Source organism: Pituophis catenifer, unplaced genomic scaffold (assembly GCF_029215685.1).
Source record: "Pituophis catenifer annectens isolate HBS135680 unplaced genomic scaffold, rPitCat1.0.hap2 SCAF_9, whole genome shotgun sequence".
Lineage (NCBI taxonomy): Eukaryota > Metazoa > Chordata > Lepidosauria > Squamata > Colubridae > Pituophis > Pituophis catenifer.
In genome coordinates this window covers 3,194,445-3,214,712 of record NW_027256889.1, presented here as the reverse complement: position 1 = coordinate 3,214,712, position 20,268 = coordinate 3,194,445, and the positions used below count along the sequence as shown (strand labels likewise).

General features: G+C 46.0%; 1 protein-coding gene across 1 annotated transcript in view; it reads right to left on the bottom strand.

Annotated features, from left to right (window-relative positions):
* The window catches only part of EHD2 (EH domain containing 2), a 40,446-nt gene that overhangs the window by 5,920 nt on the left and 14,258 nt on the right, over positions 1–20,268 (bottom strand). Inside the window, exons 3-4 of the mRNA XM_070949268.1 lie at positions 6,568–6,980; positions 727–891 (exon numbers count right to left, since the gene is read on the bottom strand). Of these exons, the coding sequence (XP_070805369.1) occupies positions 727–891; positions 6,568–6,980 (578 nt within the window). The remainder of the gene's footprint in view (positions 1–726; positions 892–6,567; positions 6,981–20,268) is intronic.

Below are 20,268 nucleotides of genomic sequence, written 5' to 3'. Positions count from 1 at the left end.
TGACTGTGCAACCCAACATAACAACAACAACAATATTATGAGCAAGGCACAGCTCTTGCGCTTATTGTTGTTCCTGATCACGGAGAAAAGCAACACAGATTATTAGTGGATCGAAGGCTAAAACATATGAAGACGGTTACAGGAATTGGGTATGTCTCCTTTAATGAAAAGAAGGACTAGGGGTGATATGATGGATGTCTTCCAATATTTGAAGGGCTGCCACAAGGAAGAGGAAGGGGTCAACCTGTTCTCCAAAGCACCTGAAGGCAGGAGAAGAAGCAACAACGGATGGAAACGAATCAAGGAGAGAAGCAACCTAGAACTAAGGGGAACATTTCCTGACAGTGAGAACAATTCATCCGTGGAACAGCTTGCCACCAGAACTTGTGGGTTCTCCAACACTAGAGGTCTTCGAGAAGAAACCTCAACCATTTGTCCTGAATGGTATAGGATCTCCTGTTCAAACAAAGGCTGGACTAGAAGACCTCCAAGGTCCCTTCCAACTCTGTTACTCTATAATCCCTGATTGATTAATCAGCACAATGGCGTACCTCCACAAGTCGTGGTTGCCCCATCACTGGAGGCTTTTAAGAAGAGGCTGGACAGCCACTTATCCAAAATGGTATAGGCTCTCCTTCATGAGCAGGGGGTTGGACTAAAGAGGACCTCGAGAGGTCCCTTCCAACTCGGTTTGAATGTTGTTCGTCAGATGCCCCTCATCCTCACCTGCATCTTGTCGCAGTCGGGGAAGTCGCCAGGTGAAATATGATGCTCCAGCTGGATCTTGGCAAAGATGACGGGCAGCTTGTTGATCAGCTGTTTCTTCTTGTTGTCCTTGCCAAAGACGGACGGCATCTCCCTCTTGAGGTGGCTGATGATGTGGGAATGGACCTGAGAGGGAAAGGAATCGCAGGAGAAAGAAGCTGTGTGGCCGATACAAATAAATACATTAAAAGAAGAGGAAGCGGTTCCTGAACAGCCGGGACAAATACCAATCCATCCACTGGGCCACGGTGGCGCAGTGGCTAGAGTGCGGTACTGCAGGCTACTTCTGCTGACTGCCGGGTGCCTGCAATTTGGCAGTTCGAATCTCATCAGGCTCAAGGTTGGCTCAGCCTTCCGTGCTTGCGAGGTCGGTAAAATGAGGACCCAGATTGTGGGGGGAGAAGATGCTGACTCTGTAAACCCCTTAGAGAGGGCTGTAAAGCATTGTAAAGCGGTATATAAGTCTAAGGGCTATTGCTATTGGTATCTTTGTCTGTCTGTCTGTCTGTCTGTCTATCTATCTATCTATCTAATCTACCTACCTACCTATCTTATCTACCTACCTACCTACCTACCTACCCATCTATCTATCTATCTATCTATCTATCTATCTATCTATCTATCTATCTATCTATCTATCTATCTATCTAATCTACCTACCTACCCATCTACCCATCTACCTATCTATCTATCTATCTATCTATCTATCTATCTATCTATCTATCTATCTAAACTACCTACCTACCTACCTACCTACCTATCTAATCTACCTACCTACCTATCTATCTATCTATCTATCTATCTATCTATCTATCTATCTATCATCTATCTAACTATCTATCTATCTAATCTACCTACCTACCTATCTTATCTACCTACCTACCTACCTACTTACCTATCTACCCATCTACCCATCTACCCATCTATCTATCTATCTATCTACCTACCTACCTACCTACCTACCTACCTATCTATCTATCTTGAGCCACAGTGTTATTGCAGGGGAGGGAACATAGAATTATTGGTGTGGGCACGCACACAGGCAACTCCCTGCGCTCCCCCCCCACTTTTGGCATGCGATAGCAAAAAGGTTAGCCATCACTGGTATAGGGTCTCCTGAGCAGGAGGTTGGACTAGAAGACCTCCAAGGTCCCTTGCAACCCTGTTCTTCTGTTAAATTCAAAGTTACACCACGGAGGGGGACTTGTAGATTTCTTTGATGTGGTTTTCTGTTGAAACGCCCCCCACCCCCCTCACCACGAGGAGCATTAAAATTGGATCGGCTCCTTTTCAAAATTAATCGCTGAATGGATTGGGATCCAGTCCATTTCATTCCAGTTCGCAGTTACACAACGTTTAATTGAGTTAAGCATCTGCATTTTGAGCACAATTAGTCTGCGGCTGATTTTAAACATGCCTGCAAAATTGCTATTGAATGTTGTCATTGTTATGAAAGGACGTACAAAACTATCCGCAGTTCAGCAAACGAGATGAACCAGTTTTAGTTTGGTTCACTTGCTAGGAACAAGCCTCTCATACAGAGAGAGAGAAAGAGAGTCAAAGCTGGAGAATGGCTGGGGAAGGTGGGTTTATCCCACTGTTTTTCCAATTTGACAACTTTAAGAGATGTAGACTTCAACTCCCAGGATCCCCCAGCCATCATGCAAGTTTTAAGTTTAAGATGGGTGGATTTCAGCTCCCAGAATTCCCCAGTTATCATGCAACATTAAAATGAGTGGACTTCAGTTCCTAGAATTCTCCAGCCAGCATGCAAGTTTAAGATGGGTGGATTTCAACTCCCAGAATTCTCCAGTCATCTTGCAACTTTAAGATGGGTGGACTTCAACTCCCAGAATTCTCCAGCCATCATGCAAGTTTAAGATGGGTGGATTTCAACTCCTAGAATTCTCCAGTCATCTTGCAACTTTAAGATGGGTGGACTTCAACTCCCAGAATTCTCCAGCCATCGTGCAAGTTTAAGATGGGTGGATTTCAACTCCCAGAATTCTCCAGTCATCTTGCAACTTTAAGATGGGTGGATTTCAATTCCCAGAATTCTCCAACCAGCATGCAACTTTAAGATGATTAGACTTCAGCTCCCAGAATTTCCTAGTTATCATGCAACTTTAAGATGGGTGGATTTCAACTCCCAGAATTTCCCAACCAGCATGAAAATCGATTCCCCGATTTGAAATGCACACCTCTTAAAATTGCCCAGTTTGAAAAAAAAAAGTGAGCTAGGGCCTCTAGATCAGGGTTGAAACCCTGAAGATCAGCCATCAATCAATCTACATCGTTCTGAGCTAGAGGAGCCGAGACTCGGACTCATTCTGGAGAGGCTTTCTATAATTCTGCCACCATGGAGAACCAGGTCAAACGGTCTTTTCTGAGCTGGCTCCGGTTCATAATTAGCTGGTCAAAGGACACAATTGGTCCCTTGGTGGAGACAAAAACGATGGACGGCTCCCTTTGCGAGAAGGGCGGATGTCACAGCTAGGAAATGATGCAACCTAAGGAGCGAACTTCATGCGTAATATTTTTCCTCTCTCTCCTTCCCTGGCTTCTTTTCCAGAAATGACCAAGCAACAGCCATTCCTTTAATCAGGGGTACAGAAGGTGCAACCTCATTAGAAACACTTAATTGGAAAACCAGAGCAGAAGAGAAGGAGAGAGAAGAGGAGAGAGAGGAGAGAGAGAATGAAGAAAGAAAGAGAGAGAAAAAGAGAGAAGAAAGAGAAAGGAGAAAGAAAGAAAGAAAGAGAGAGAAGAAAGAGAAAGAGAAGAAAAAAGAGAGAAGAAAGAAAGAGAGGAGGGAAGAAAGAAAGAGAGAGAAGAAAGAAAGAGAGAAGAAAGAGAGAAGAGAGAGAGAAGAAAGAAAAGAGGGGGGAAAACTTAAAACTTAAAACTTTCTTTTTTCAACAAGCCGGGCTGGCTTAATTTCTTTTTAAGGGTTTTTTTAATTGTTCTGTTTTGCTTATCGTTTTAATTAATGCGGCCAAATCTATATATATTTTTAAATGTGTTTTAATATTTGTATCTGATGTTTTTATCTGGCTGTTCACCGCCCTGAGTCCTCTGGGAGAAGGGCGGTATACAAATTCATAAATAAATAAATAAATAAATAAATAAATAAATAAATAAATAGAAAGAGAGAGAGAAGAAAGAAAGGGGGAAGAAAGAGAAGAGAAAGGCAGGGAGAGAAGAAAGAAAGAGAGAGGGGGAAGAAAGAGAGAGAAGGAAGAAAGAGACGGAAGAAAGAGTGAGGGAGAGAGAGAAGAAAGAGAGAGAAGAAAGAAAAGAGAGAAGAAAGAAAAAGAAGACAGAAAGAAAGCGAGAGAAAGAAAGCGAGAGAGAAGCGAGAGAGAAGAAAGCAAGAGAGAAGAAAGAAAGAGAGAGAGAAGAGAGAGAGAGAAGAAAGAAAGAGAGAGAAGAAAGAGTATGGGAAATAGGAAAAGGGACCCATAAACAGATTGTACTCTGCAGCACAATGCAGACTTCCTTTGTGGGGATGTAGCCATTGTGGACAACAGGAAAAGCAGCAATAAAGGCAGGGACCCCAGCAACAGCCTTCTCCAATGGGAAGGAGGGAGGCCCCCTATCCAGGAAGGGGAGAGATTTAAGGGAAGGAGCCCTGGTGGTGCAACGTAGTATTGCAGGATAACTCTGATCATTGCCAGCAGTTCGATCCTGACCAGCCCAAGGTTGACTCAGCCTTCCATCCTTCCGAGGTGGGTCAAATGAGGACCCAAAATTGTTGGGGGCAAGAGGCTGACTCTGTAAACTGCTTAGGGAGGGCTGGAAAGCACTGTGAAGCGGTATATAAGACTAAGTGCTATGGCTATTTTCCTTCCTTCCTTCCTTCCTTCCTTCCTTCCTTCCTTCCTTCCTTCCTTCCTTCCTTCCTTCCTCCCTCCCTCCCTCCCTCCCTCCCTCCCTCCCTCCCTCCCTTCCTTTCCTCTTCCCTCCCTCCCTCCCTCCCTCCCTTCCATGGTGCCCAGTGGTTAGAATGCAGCATTGCAGGCTAATTTTCCCCACTGTCAGGAGTTCGATCCTGACCGGCTCAAGGTTGACTCAGCCTTCCATCCTTTTGAAGTTGGTAAAATGAGGACCCAGATTGTTGGGGGGGACAAGAGGTTGACTCTGTAAACTTCTTAGAGAGGGCTGTAAAAGCACTGTAAAGCGGTATATAAGTCTAAGGGCTATTGCTATCTTCCTTTTTTTCTCCTTAACCGAATTGCCTTGTTTTCCTGTCACTGTGACTGACGGCCTCGTCTTTATTTTCTGCATGCTGAAGGAAAGTTTTCTTAATGCCCAGGACATATTTTGCCCTCCGGTTCCATTGGAATGCAAATCTTCCACCCGTGGTCAAGAAGGATTCAGCAGAAGATTCATCACTACAATGGAAGCCTTCATGGGCTAAAGGAGTGGTGCGTTGGCCTAGAGGTGCAGCTTCTTGCCTCACAATCAGGAGGGAGGCTGTGAGTTCGATCCTAGGTGGAGGCAGATATTTCTCTCTCTGGGCATCATGAGAATATATCTGCGGAACAAAACTCTGCCTTGGCAACAGGAAGGGCATCCGGCCAGTAAACGCTCAACTCCATTCGGTTGCCCAGACTCCACCCCAATGCAAGGGATTATGGGGTCATTAAAAGAAGATGAAAATGGAAGCTTTAATGGGCAAAGGCTGATTTTTTTTTTCTTTTCTTCTTTCGGTAGAACTGAGTACAGGTCTTCCTCGACTTACAACCGTTCGTTTAGCGACCGTTCCATTTAACAACGGCCCTGAAAAATGGCACTTTGGTCCTCGCAGCATCCTCAAGGTCACGTGATCAAAAATTCGGGTGCTTGGCAACCAGCAAGGATTTAACAAGGGTTACAGCAATCCCAGATTTATGTGACTGCCACTGGTGAGCCAGCCGGCTTCCGACAAGCAAAGCTGGATTGGCTTAAGGACTGCGTGATTCACTCGACCACCGACGTGACTCGCTTAACAACGGGGGCTTAAAAAAAAAGTCATAAAATCAAGCGCAACTCACTGAACGATTCCCTTACTTAGCGATGGAAATTCTGCTCCTAATTGTGGTCGTAAGCCGAGGACTAGCTGTATGTTCTTAATGATGTTGGTCTGTGTCACTAACCATCTTGCTGAAAAAGTGACTAGATGACTCTTCCTGCCTTTTTCCTTCCTTTTTTTTAGCTTCTTCCTGTCTTTTTCCTTTTTGCTTTTCCTTCCTTCATTTAATTTCTTCCTGCCTTTTTCCTTCCTCCTTTCAGCTTCTCTCTGCCTTTTTCCTTCCTGCCTTTTTTCTTTCTGCCTTTTTCCTTCCTTCTTTTAGTTTCTTCCTGTCTTTTTTCTTTCCTGCTTTTCCTTCCTCCTTTCAAGTTTCTCCCTGCCTTTTTCCTTCCTCTTTTTCCTTTTTTCCTTTTTCCTTCCTCCGTTTAGTTTCTTCCTGTCTTTTTTCTTTCCTGCCTTTTTCCTTCCTCCTTTCAGTTTCTCCCTGCCTTTTTCCTTCCTCTTTTTCCTTTTTGCCTTTTTCCTTCCTCCGCTTAGTTTCTTCCTGTCTTTTTTCTTTCCTGCCTTTTCCTTCCTTCTTTCAGCTTCTCCCTTCTTTTTCCCTTCCTGCCTTTTCCCTTCCTTTTTTTTTAGCTTTCCCCTTTTTCCTTCCTTCATTTAATTTCTTCCTGCCTTTTTCCTTCCTCCTTTTAGCTTCTCCCTTCCTTTTTCCTTCCTCCTTTCAGCTTCTCCCTTCCCTTTTCCTTCCTACTCTTTTTCCTTCCTCCTTCCCGCTTCCCGCCACTTACCCTGACCAATCGGGCTCTCTTGACCAGGTCATTGAGCTTCCTCAGGGCAGAATTTCGGGGCAGGTTCTGGATGTCCGTGAACAAGTCCTGCTCCTCCAGCTCGAAGAGCCGTCGGTTGTCAGAGATCATCAGGGGCTCCGACCAGAAGGACCCGATGTAGACACGCAGCACTTCGGGGGTGTTGAAAACTTTGCCCAGAGACCACATCAGGGCGCCGTAGACCCGCATCAGCTGCTGTGTCTCCACCATGTCGGCCTTGTTCAGGACCACCCGGATCTTGTCCTCGTTGCCCTTGAGGGCCCGGATGGCCTCGGAGAACTCGTCGGAGATCTCCAGCTTGTGGGCGTCAAAGAGCAGGATGATGAGGTCCACACGCTCGGCAAACCACTGGAGCACGGCCGGGAAGTCGTAACCTGTGGAGGAAAGAAGAGCCTTGGGGAATAAGAGGTCGTTTTCTACACCCATTCAAAGCCCAACACGTTTTTAATCCTCCCTTTTCATCTCCTGAAGCCTAGTGCTCTCTACGGGAGAGGCCTACAACTTTGGCAACTTTGAGACTTGTGGACTTCAACTCCCAGAATCCTTTGAGACTTGTGGACTTCAACTCCCAGAATCCCTTTGAGATTTGTGGACTTCAACTCCCAGAATCCCTTTGAGACTTATGGACTTCAACTCCCAGAATCCCTTTGAGACATGTGGACTTCAACTCCCAGAATCCCTTTGACACTTGTGGACTTCAACTCCCAGAATCCCTTTGAGACTTGTGGACTTCAACTCCCAGAATCCCTTTGACACCTGTGGACTTCAACTCCCAGAATCCCTTTGAGACTTGTGGACTTCAACTCCCAGAATCCCTTTGAGACTTGTGGACTTCAACTCCCAGAACCCTTTTGAGACTTGGGGACTTCAACTCCCAGAATTCCTTTGAGATTTGTGGACTTCAACTCCCAGAATCCCTTTGAGACTTGTGGACTTCAACTCCCAGAACTCTTTTGAGACTTGGGGACTTCAACTCCCAGAATCCCTTTGAGACTTATGGACTTCAACTCCCAGAATCCCTTTGAGACTTGTGGACTTCAACTCCCAGAACCCTTTTGAGACTTGGGGACTTCAACTCCCAGAATCCCTTTGAGACTTATGGACTTCAACTCCCAGAATCCCTTTGAGACTTGTGGACTTCAAGTCCCAGAACCCTTCTGAGACTTGGGGACTTGAACTCCCATAATTCCTAATGTAGAAAGTTAGCACCCACCCCTCTCCTTGAAGAATGAAATATTTTGAGGAATATTTTAAAAAGGTAGGATAAAATATTTCCCCTGAAAGAGAAATTAAAAAAAATCTTAAGGGAGACAGAAACTCAGAGGCCCAGCTCCCTGCCCCTAGCAGATATTTGGTGCCCATTGGGAAAGACTGGGCCATCCTATCTACAAGACAAAAGACTTTCAGCTCCAGGGTGAAGGGATTAAGACATGACTCTTCAGGACATAATAGGATTAACCCACTAAGACATAGAGCTCAGGACATTGCACAATCTTCTAAGGACATTGCATCAGTGTCCAAACTTCAACCAAACTTAGCTCAGACAACCTATAGAGCTATGACCCCTACATAACCCCTACATGACCCCATGAGAGTCTGACAACAGCCAATAGAATACATGTTCTTGCACAGGAACAGGAAGCTCAAGTGCAAAGCCCAAGAGAAGGTATAAAAGCCACCCACTCTCAACTCCATGTAGTCAGCTGCACCAGAACCATGCTTCCAGTGACTTTCTCCCGACTTGGAACTGAACCAGATGGATATTTCTTCCCACACTTCAATTCTGGGAGTTGTATTCTATAAGTCATAAAGTGGGTAAGGTGGGAGGCCTCTGCTGTAGCGCACTAGGCTTCAGGAGATGAAAAAAAGAAGAGTAAAAACACGAAAAAACAAATAGAGAGAAAAGGTGTGTGGAGCCTTCTTGGAAATGTTGAAAGGATTGTGTTGTAGACTGGAGATAGGTGATGTCGTATCCCTCCCCCCTCTGGGCTCCACACCAGTGGTGGGTTGCCCCCGGTTTGGACCGGTTCGCAAGAACCGGTAGTAAAACCGGTGGGAAGCTCCGCCTACTGACCCAGACATCATCAAAGTTGATCTGCGCATACGCAGAAGCTTCGCTCTGTTGTGGCCCGCCAGCAGCCTGTGCGGATTGTAGCTGATTCTGACAGCGAGGAGGCTGGTGTGGTAGTGCACCAGCAGCCTGTGCAGCTGCCACTCGAGTCGGACAGTGAGGAGGCTGGAGAAGATGTGGTGCCAGAGGCAGGGATTCAGCCAGAGCCTTCAGAACCTCCAGAAGCTCCTTTAACTGAAGAGGACGAAGAGGAGGAGCCTCTTCTCGATGCACGGGCGCGCAGAGCTGCCAAAAGGCAGGAGTGGCTCCTCAGGAGGAGGTCTCCTCGAGAGTAAGGCTTGGGGCTAATTGGCCACTCCCTTAGCCTATTTAAGAAGGAACACTGACTGAAGCAATTTGCAGGGAACAACTTCAGTTCATTCTCCTTCGCGTCTGGATTCTCTGCGAATTGCTTCTGCCAACCTTAGTAAGATTGTGATTATTTTATCTTTGTTTTCTTGTAGGCTGTTAAGGAAGTTTATTAACAGCCTTTGTTTGGAAAAGACTGAGTTATTTTAGTAAATTGCGGGACCACCTTCTGCCGCCAATAGCCTCCCACCGACCAGTACACTCCCACAGAGAGGGACTCCTCAGGGTGCCATCAGCCAGGCAATGTCGGCTGGCGATCCCCAGGGGGAGGGCCTTCTCTGTGGCAGCTCCTGCCCTCTGGAACGACTTGCCCTTGGAGATACGAAAGATATCGGATCTCCGGGTCTTTCGCCGTGCCCTGAAAACTTTTCTTTTCCATCAAGCAGGGCTGGCGTGGAAAAACCCCCTCCCCCTTTTCTAGCTTTTTTTAGTTTTTTAAATTGCAAAGGGTTTTAGTTTGAATGTTTTAAATTGTGGGGCCAAAGTCGTGAAATTCTTTTAATAATTTTAAATTTTGTATTGGTATGTGTTTTAGTTTTGGCTGTGCACCGCCCTGAGTCCACTAGGAGAAGGGCGGGATACAAATTGAATAAAATAAAATAAATAAATTTAGGTTTTGTACAAACTTTGTGCGTGCTGTGTTCCTTGGGGTTCGTAGCTGGGGCAGAGCACGCAAAGCACAATGCAAACCCGTAGTTAAAGGTAAGTAGAACCCATCCCTGCTCCACACACCCATTTGCATCCCTCAGGTGAGCCTGAAGAGTTAACTAGCCAGGAGCAAAAGAGAATCCGAGGTTAGCTCGACTTGATGGAGCAACTCAGTCTCCGTGTCTGCTTAAAAAAAAAAACAACAGAGCCGACTTTTGTTTAGACAGAGCAAAGAGGAGGGGGAAAAAAAAAACACACAGCAAGACCGTGTTCTGATACAGTTCCTGGATCCCCCTCTTCCTGTCCCATGAAGCAGATTTTCCATGGACTGGACTCGGCTCCCTCCCTCCGTCGGATCTAAACAAGCTTGGCGTTGGAGCTGAGCCACCGACCGGGGCTGTTCCTGCCTGCCTCTTGGCAGCTGAGGTTCAGAGGGCCTGCTTCACAGCACCAAAAAAGGAAACCGACTCCGTCCATAGGAAAGTGTGAGCCAAGGGCCTCATTGTTCTGAGCGATTAAAGAAAAACTCATAAAGATGGGAGATCTAAATAAGTGGGAAGGAGGAGGGGGGGGAAAAGGGTTGGCCGGGCAGCCTTATCTCGGTCCACCAAAAGGATTCTCAAGCCTCAAAAGGGAAACCGAGGTTGACAAAGGTCAACCTAAATCATGGTGAGTGTTTGGCTCCAGCGGAAGAACCTGGATTCCTACCCCTCGCAAGATTGAGATGCAGAAGGTCTCTGGGATTGAAGGAGAAACTTCCTAACAGCGAGGACAATCAATCGAACGGTGGAAAGGCTTGCCACCGGAAGTCGTGGGTGCTTCATCACTGGAAAAGGGGGGGTCAAATTATTCTCCAAAAGCATCAGAGGACAGGACGAGAAACAATGGATAGAAACTAACCACGGAGAGAAGCAACCTGGAATTGAGGAGAAACTTCCTAACAGAAACTTCCTTTCTATCAGGTCCGCCTGATACGCCAGTTGCGCCCCTTTCTGGATCGGGACTCCCTATGCACGGTCACTCATGCCCTCGTTACTTCCCGCCTTGACTACTGTAATGCTCTCTACATGGGGCTCCCCTTGAGGAGCACTCGGAGGCTCCAACTGGTGCAGAATGCGGCCGCGCGGGTACTTATGGGGGCGGCATGGCGCTCCCACGTGACACCTCTCCTGCGCGAGCTGCATTGGCTTCCGGTGGTCTTCCGAGTGCGCTTCAAGGTGTTGGTTCTCATCTTCAAAGCGCTCCATGGCTTAGGACCCAGTTATTTACGAGACCACCTTCTGCCTCCGATAACCTCCCACCGGCCAACACGCTCCCACAGAGAGGGTCTCCTCAGGGTGCCGTCTGTCAGGCAATGTCGGCTGGCGACCCCCCGGGGAAGAGCCTTCTCTGTGGGGGCACCCGCCCTCTGGAATGAGCTGCCCCCAGGGATACGACTAATCCCGGATCTCCGGACCTTCCGCCGGGCCCTGAAGACGTTTTTATTTCAGCAAGCCGGGCTGGGTTAAAAAATTTTTAATTGGTGAATTTTATGGGTAATGGGGTTTTAAATTGGAGAAGCCTAAGATAATTTAATTCTGTTTTAATGTATTTTAATATTTGTATTGTGTGTTTTTAATTTTGGCTGTTCACCGCCCCGAGTCCTTCGGGAGAGGGGGCGGTATAAAAATTTAATAAATAAATAAATAAATAAATAAACAGGGAGGACAATTAACCAGTGGAACAGCTTGCCACCAGAAGTTGTGGTTGCTCCATTACTGGAGGTTTTTAAAAAAAGACGGGAATAGCCACTTGTCTCAAATTGTATAAGATATTCCTGCTTGAGCAAGGGGCTGGACTAGATGACCTCCAAGGTCCCTTCCAGCTCTATTCTGATTGATTGAGAGGTTGAAGGCACAGTTCTGGGTATGTGCGCGTTATGTTCTTCTTACACTACTCAAAAGATGAATCCCGGTGGACTCATGCTGTTGGAACTCAAGAGAGGAAGAAAGGGAACCTAAGGATGAATATGATAGTTTCCAAGAAGGCTGGAGCTGGACTTTTAGCAAATCAACATTTCTGGACCAGGAGACTTTGCAGGAAATGGAAAGCACAGTCACTTCAGCCTTTGTCGTCAGAAACGGCGTTTCCTTTTTGTCTTTTAAAAACGGCAGGTTTTTTTTTCGTGTACGCAAATCTCTAGGTAGGCCAACAATACGAGGAGGATATTGTTTTAACATTCCTTGCAGATGGCAAGTTTCCAAAGGCAAATTTCTGGCTCTTTCGGCAGCAGAATTCGCATTGTGGCCAGCCTGCAAGAGCCCACACTGCAGGGGGGGGGGCTGACCCACACATCAATGCCAGACCTTGGGGGTGGGGGGGGAAGCAGAAAGTTTTTGGATTCCAGACAGTTCAAGTGGCACGAAGCAGAAAGATTTGGACTCAGGAAGGGTATTTGAGAAGCAATCCTATGCTGGGAAATGTTTTTTCCTTTTACATTTTCTTCACTCATATAATAGGAAGAGGAGGGTCAAAAAGAGATAGTCCTCGACTTATGACCACAATTGAGCCCAACATTTCTGGGGCTGACAGTCGTTCAGTGAGTTTTGCCCCGTTTTACGACCTTCCTTGCCACCGTTGCTAAGCGAATCACTGCAGAGATTAAGCTAGTAACACGGGTTGTTAAGTGAATCTGGCTTTTGTTTGTCAGAAGGTCGCCAAAGGGGGATCGCGTGACCCCGGGGTCACAGCAACCGTCATAAATACGAGTCAGCTGCCAAACGTCTGAATTTTGATCAGTTGAGCAGCTGCAACGGTCATAAGCGTGAAAAATGGTCCTAAGAAGTCACTTTTTTTCAGTGCCGTTGTAACTTCAGTCACTAAATGAGCTGTTGTAAGTTGAGGGCTTTAATGCTCCCAAATGGATGGTATGGAGACTTGACAGGGAAAAATATTTAGTCTTAAAAGAAAAAAAAAAAAAAACCTGAAGGTTTTATACTCATCCCACAAAATAAAAATATTTAGGGATGGGAAACAAAACCAGAACATGCAGTCATTAGACGTTAACAGTATAACTTTGTGCAAACATTTATCAACAAAGATGGGCCCAGCACATTAGGACTGGCTGAAACCAGTTACAAAGTTTATAATAGGACACAGCTGGTTTATAAAAGACAGAGGTGAATTTTTTTAAAAAATGGCAAGGCCGACTATTAAGAAATGACTGAGCGCTGCCAGACAGATTTCTCTCGATTTTTGCAATGCTGACATTTGTGCTCCGAAGTTGAAATCGGTGCACAATGTCACTAGTCTAATGTGTGTAAGAATGACTGGCCCAAAGTCACCAAGCAGCAGTAGTTAAATCCAATTTTTTTTACTACCAGTTCTGTGGGCGTGGTGTGGCTTTGGTGGGCGTGGCAGGGGAAGGATACTGCAAAATCCCCATTCCCTCCCTACTCCTGGGGCCAGCCAGAGGTGGTATTTGCCGGTTCTCCGAACTGCTCAAAATTTCCACTACCGGTTCTCCAGAACCTGTCAGAACCTGCTGGATTTCACCCCTGCCCAGCAGGCTTCCATGCCTAAAGTGGGACTAGAACTCACCATCTCCTAGTGATTGGCCCAAAGTCACCCAGTCAGCTTCCATGCCTAAGGTGGGACTAGAACTCACTGCCTCCAGCTTTCTAGCCAGGTGCCTTCCCCACTAGACCAATGCACTGTAAAATTATGGGTCTTGACCAAGCAGCATTATTGGGGTGCTGGTTTTTTCTGCATGGGCCTGTTCTGTCAACGGATCAAACTATTCTGAAATTCTAGATTTCCTGTTTAATTTGGGAAGGAAAGACTTGATGCCCAAAGATAAGCCAATCAAGTTCCAAGGTGCAGGGTGTATTCAGGTGATAATCAGAACAACGTTGAGAAAGACACAGTGGTGAAATCCAAATTTTTTTACTACCGGTTCTATGGGCAATGGCTTGGTGGGCATGGTGGGTGTGGCTTGGTGGGTATGGCAGGGGAAGGATACTGCAAAATCTCCATTCCCTCCCCACTCCAGGGGAAGGATACTGCAAAATCCCCATTCCCTCCCCACTCTGGGGCCAGCCAGAGGTGGTATTTGCCGGTTCTCCGAACTGCTCAAAATTTCCACTACTGGTTCTCCAGAACCTGTCAGAACCTGCTGGATTTCACCCCTGGAAAGACAGAAGATTAATGGACGTGTACAAAAGGTGAAGCAGATCTCACCTTTTAAAGATAGATGCCAGGTGATGAACTCCTTTGCAATAGGAAACTTAATAGGAAAAAAAAAATGAGGCTGTCATTTGCCAACAACGAAATATGCAACGATTGTTTTGGGCACTGCCCTGCAGATCCACAGAAGCGAAGGATGGGTGAGCCCCAACCCAACCCAACGCAAAAGCAAAGCTCCCATCTGGCCCCCTCCTGCACCTCTCGGGCTTTACCTGTTGAATCTGAGCTTAACCCATTGACGGCATGTCCTCAAATGGCATTTTGAGGAGAGTGCGGGATTGTTCTGGGCATGCAACGATCAAAATATCTTTGATGGACAGCAAGGCTTCAGGCTGATGGGCGGGCAAAGGTGGATTTAGCATGCGTCAACTCGCCAAAGCGATTTGTTTGTGGCTTAGGAAGCCCATGCCTGGTTCCGTAACCCTACAGGTGAAGGAGCCGATAAATAGGGCGGTTGGCAGGCAGGCCCAGGCTGGCAAAACCTGTGGCAGGCCTTTGACGCTTCCTTGGTAGACAATAAAATTATAATCCATAGTAGGAGACGAATACGTGGGTAGGTGAGGAGGGAGGAATTCATCAGACCGCAGAGGGTGCAGCTCAGTGAAACTGTACGGTAAAAATACCAGTGAGTTACTTTCTTTGTATGAAGTATTGTATATAGGAGGAGGGAGGGAGACAGAGAGACCCACAAAGAGAGAGAAATTTGACCAGGTCAAATTCAGGACAAGCTATGCCATCTTTATTATAAATTACTCAAGGTGGAGAACATACAAAATACGGTGCTTCTTCCTCCTTCTGTTTTTTTTCACAACAACAACCTTGTAAGGTTGAGTTGGGCTGAGAGTATGTGACTTGCCCAACTGGCTTTCATGCCCAAGGCGGGACTAGAACTCCCTGTCTCCTGGGGATTGGCCCAAACTCACCCAGTTGGCTTTCATGCCCAAGGCGGGACTAGAACTCCCTGTCTCCTGGGGATTGGCCCAAACTCACCCAGTTGGCTTTCATGCCCAAGGCGGGACTAGAACTCACCGTCTCCTGGGGTTTGGCCCAAACTCACCCAGCCAGCTTTCATGCCCAAGGCGGGACTAGAACTCCCTGTCTCCTGGGGATTGGCCCAAACTCACCCAGTTGGCTTTCATGCCCAAGGCGGGACTAGAACTCACCGTCTCCTGGGGTTTGGCCCAAACTCACCCAGTTGGCTTTCATGCCCAAGGCGGGACTAGAACTCCCTGTCTCCTGGGGATTGGCCCAAACTCACCCAGTTGGCTTTCATGCCCAAGGCGGGACTAGAACTCACCGTCTCCTGGGGATTGGCCCAAACTCACCCAGCCAGCTTTCATGCCCAAGGCGGGACTAGAACTCACCGTCTCCTGGGGTTTGGCCCAAACTCACCCAGTTGGCTTTCATGCCCAAGGCGGGACTAGAACTCACCGTCTCCTGGGGTTTGGCCCAAACTCACCCAGTTGGCTTTCATGCCCAAGCTGGGACTAGAACTCACAGCCTCCTGGTTTCTAACCTGATGTCTTACCACTAGACCAAACCAGATCCCTGAGTCCCTCAATTTGCTGGGGTTGCCTGTTTTTAAAAAAATTGTATTATTTTGTGGAAGTTAATGAAAGTGGAGAATCAGATAGCAGAGAGGCAGGCTGGAACAGGGGTCTCCAACCTTGGCAACTTTAAACCTGGAGGACTTCAACTCCCAGAATTCCCCAGTCAGCTTTGTTTTGCTGGCTGGGGAATTCTGGGAGTTGAAGTCCGCCAGGCTTAAAGTTGCCAAGGTTGGAGACCCCTGGGCTGGAAAACAGTTCAGAAAGGGAACACCCCTTTATTTGTTTGTTTGTTTGTTTTATTTAGGCAAGCCCTGAGCACGGGGCCATGTTTCACCCACACTCGTTTCCTAGTTACTAACTTTGCCGCGATGCACCAGGCGTCTTGCCCTGAGAAAAACCTCTTCCTCCTCTGCTTTTGGCATGCGAGAGACATTCCCTCGGCACGGAGTTGGCAGGGCACAAGGCCTGCGTTTTCCCAGGGACCTTTGGAGCAGGGGCCTCCAACCTTGGCAACTTTAAGACCTGTGGACTTCAACTCCCAGAATTCCTCAGCCAACCTTGGCAAGTTTAAGACTCGTGGACTTCAATTCCCAGAATTCCTTTCCGCGCTTACGACGGTTGCAGCGTCCCCGTGATCACTTGATCAAAATTTAGATGCTCGGCAACTGACTCGTATTTATGACGGTTGCAGTGTCACGTGATCCCCTTTTGCGACCGTCTGACAAGCAAAGTCAATGGGGGAAGCCGGATTCCCTTCACAGCCGCGTTACTAACTTCACAGCTGCGGTGATTCACTTGACAACGGTGGCCAGAAAGGTCGTATAGTGTGGGAAAGCTCACTGAACAAATGTCTCGCTTAGCCACAGAAATGTGGGGCTCAATTGTTGGTCATGAAGATGAGGATTACCTCAATTGTTGGTCGTAAAATGAGGATTACCTCAATTGTTAGTCGTAAGCTGAAGATATATAAAAATGCAGGGCTCAATTGTTGGTTGTAAGATGAGGATTACCTCAATTGTTAGTTGTAAAATGAGGATTACCTCAATTGTTAGTTGTAAGATGAGGATTACCTCAATTGTTGGTCGTAAAATGGGGATAAATAAAAATGCAGGGCTCAATTGTTGGTTGTAAGATGAGGATTATGTCAATTGCTGGTTGTAAGATGAGGATTACCTCAATTGTTGGTTGTAAAATGAGGATTACCTCAATTGTTGGTCGTAAAATGGGGATAAATAAAAATGCAGGGCTCAATTGTTAGTTGTAAAATGAGGATTACCTCAATTGTTGGTCGTAAAATGGGGATAAATAAAAATGCAGGGCTCAATTGTTGGTTGTAAGATGAGGATTGCCTCAATTGTTAGTTGTAAAATGAGGATTACCTCAATTGTTGGTTGTAAAATGAGGATAAATAAAAATGCAGGGCTCAATTGTTGGTTGTAAGATGAGGATTACCTCAATTATTGGTTGTAAAATGAGGATTACCTCAATTGTTGGTCGTAAAATGAGGATAAATAAAAATGCAGGGCTCAATTGTTGGTTGTAAGATGAGGATTACCTCAATTATTGGTTGTAAGATGAGAATTACCTCAATTGTTGGTTGTAAGATGAGGATAAATAAAAATGCAGGGCTCAATTGTTGGTTGTAAAATGAGGATTTCCTTAATTGTTGGTCGTAAAATGGGGATAAATAAAAATGCAGGGCTCAATTGTTGGTTGTAAGATGAGGATTACCTCAATTGTTAGTTGTAAAATGAGGATTACCTCAATTGTTGGTTGTAAAATGAGGATAAATAAAAATGCAGGGCTCAATTGTTGGTTGTAAGATGAGGATTACCTCAATTATTGGTTGTAAAATGAGGATTACCTCAATTGTTGGTCATAAAATGAGGATAAATAAAAATGCAGGGCTCAATTGTTGGTTGTAAGATGAGGATTACCTCAATTATTGGTTGTAAGATGAGAATTACCTCAATTGTTGGTTGTAAAATGAGGATAAATAAAAATGCAGGGCTCAATTATTGGTTGTAAGATGAGGATTGCCTCAATTGTTGGTCGTAAGATGAGGATTACCTCAATTGTTGGTTGTAAAAGGAGGATAAATAAAAATGTGGGGCTCAATTGTTGGTCATAAAATGAGGATTTCCTTAATTGTTGGTCGTAAGATGAGGATAAATAAAAATGTGGGGCTCAATTGTTGGTCGCAAGATGAGGATTACCCGCATAAATTTAAGAAAGAAATAAAAAAGGATAATGCACCAGTCAGGAGCCCTCAGGCCCCAAAGCAGCCTGCTTAGAAAAATTAAATATACAGTATATATATATTTTTTTCCTGGCACGTACGGAGGGCGCCTGCTTGATGGAGGAGGCTCCTCTTGAATACCAGAGACGACCGAAGGAGCCTGCCTCTTCTCTCGCCAAGGAAGCCAGGGAAAACTCTCGTCCACGAGGATGCAAATTCCTGGCAAGCGGTCACGATAAACAAGACCAAAATTGACCAGGGAAGCAGACCTTCCCTGCTTCTGCAGCCTGAGGTGGGGCACATCCAGATTCTCAGCATACTTTAGCCAGAAATCTGGAGATAAGCGTCTCTATGGGGCTTCCTAGGAGAGGGAAGAGGCGAGAGAGGAACTCTCCAACCCAACCCAACCCTCCAAGAGAGGGAACTCGTGGTTCCAAGAGGAATGTGAACATCCGAGGGAGGGTCAGAAATATCCCATTTTGTCCTCACGGGGGAACTGGGGTGGAACTGGTGGAGCTTCATTGTCCAGGGTGGCACCTACCGTCCCTGTCCTAATGTTTTCTTTTATTCGTATCCTTTTCACGTATTTATCATTACTTGTATCTGTCATAAAATGCATGCTTGATGAAATAAAATAAAATAAAATAAAATAAAATAAAATAAAATAAAATAAAATAAAATAAAATAAATCTCCTTGCAGAAAGGCAAGGCAAGAAACAACGGAGGGAAGCTAACCAAGTATACAAACTTAATAATAAAACAAACAATAAAACAAACCAAGGAGAGAAACAACCTGGAATTAAGGAAATGGTTAGAGGGTTTCCTGCCTGAGCAGGGTTGGACTAGAAGACCTCCAAGGTCCCAGTTCCAACTCAATTCTAATTCTGCTCGGTTCTATTAGTCTATTCTATGGGGAAACTTCCTAACAGTGAGAACAATGAACCAGCGGAACAGCTTGCCACTAGAAGTTGTGTGTGGGTGCTCCATCGCTGGAGGCTTTTAAGAAGAGACTGGACAGCCACCTATCTGACATGGTATAGGCCAGGTGGGTCTCCTGCTTGACCAGAGGGCTGGACTAGAAGACCTCCAAGGTCCCTTCCGGCTCTATTCCGATTAATCGAAAGACTTTCCCAAGCCCTGCCAGCTTATAACTTTTTTCTTTCTTTTTCTTTTTAATTTCAGGGCTGCAGCGGGCTCCGCCTTGGTTGTGCTTCGAGCAACAGAAAAAACAACAGCAACAATGAACTGACCGGTGATCCAGAAATTTTACTTCTAAATGGTAGACATTCTAGTGAGGGCAGAAATGAACATAGTAGGGTTTGAGGGTGATGGCACCACACCCCGCTTTTCTTCAAATCTAGCTCGCTGCAGACTGGGCGCACCAGAAACGCCAGGAGAAGTTACTGAGTTGGGAGGGAGTACCCAGCCCCGAGGTCGGCCTCGTCTCCGGGGAACGTGTGCGTTTCCACAGCCTGTTCCAACAAACCAGGTTTTTTTGGCAGGCTTCCACCTTTATCCTTGCACCTTCAGGAAGCTACTAGATGGGCTGGAGGAGGATGGAAAGAAGCACTAATAGAGACACCAGCTTGTTCCAATCGGCTGTCTTTTGGATTTATGGAAGTTCTCCGTCATCCAGGTCCCAAAGGTGCTTTTTTTTTTGCTTTAATTTATATGCCACCCTTCTCGGGAGACTCAGGGCGGCTTACAATGCGCTAAGCAATAGCCTTCATACTTTTGTATATTTATACAAAGTCAGCTTATTGCCCCCACAAACTGGGTCCTCAATTTACCTACCTTAGAAAGGATGGAAGGCTGAGTCAACCTTGAGCCTGGGGAGATTTGAACTCGCAGTAATTGCAGGCAGCTGGCAGCTAAGTGCTACTTAACAGCACTTTAGTCCGCTGCACCACCAAGGCTCTTAGGACGGTTGCAGGCAGCGTCCTGGGGTTTTGGGGTTGGGACCTTCCGATGAGCAAAGTTAATTGGGGAGCTGGATTTGCCTTAACCACGGAGTGATTAATTTTTTTTTTTTTAATTTGATTTATATGCCGCCCTTCTCCGGAGACTCAGGGTGGCTTACAATGAGCTAAGCAATAGCCTTCATACGTTTGTATATTTATACAAAGTCAGCTTATTGCCCCCACAAACTGGGTCCTCAATTTACCTACCTTAGAAAGGATGGAAGGCTGAGTCAACCTTGAGCCTTGGCGAGATTCGAACCTGCAGTAATTGCAGGCAGCTGGTGTTAATCACAATGCTTTAGTCCACTGTACTACAGGCTCATTTTCAAGAGGCAACTGGACTTTCTGTTTTTTTGTTTTTTGTTTTTTTTTCTTTTCTGAGCTGAAGAAGCTTCTTGGATGAGAAGCGAAAATGTCTTCAAAGAAAAAAAAAAACAGAAAGTCCAGTTGCCTCTTGAAATAAAAGCACCTTTGGGTTTTTTATAGATGTGTTAAGCTACGGTTCCCAGCCAAAGGAGCCTTGGGTGGCGCAGCAGACTAAAGCACTGTTAAGTAACACCA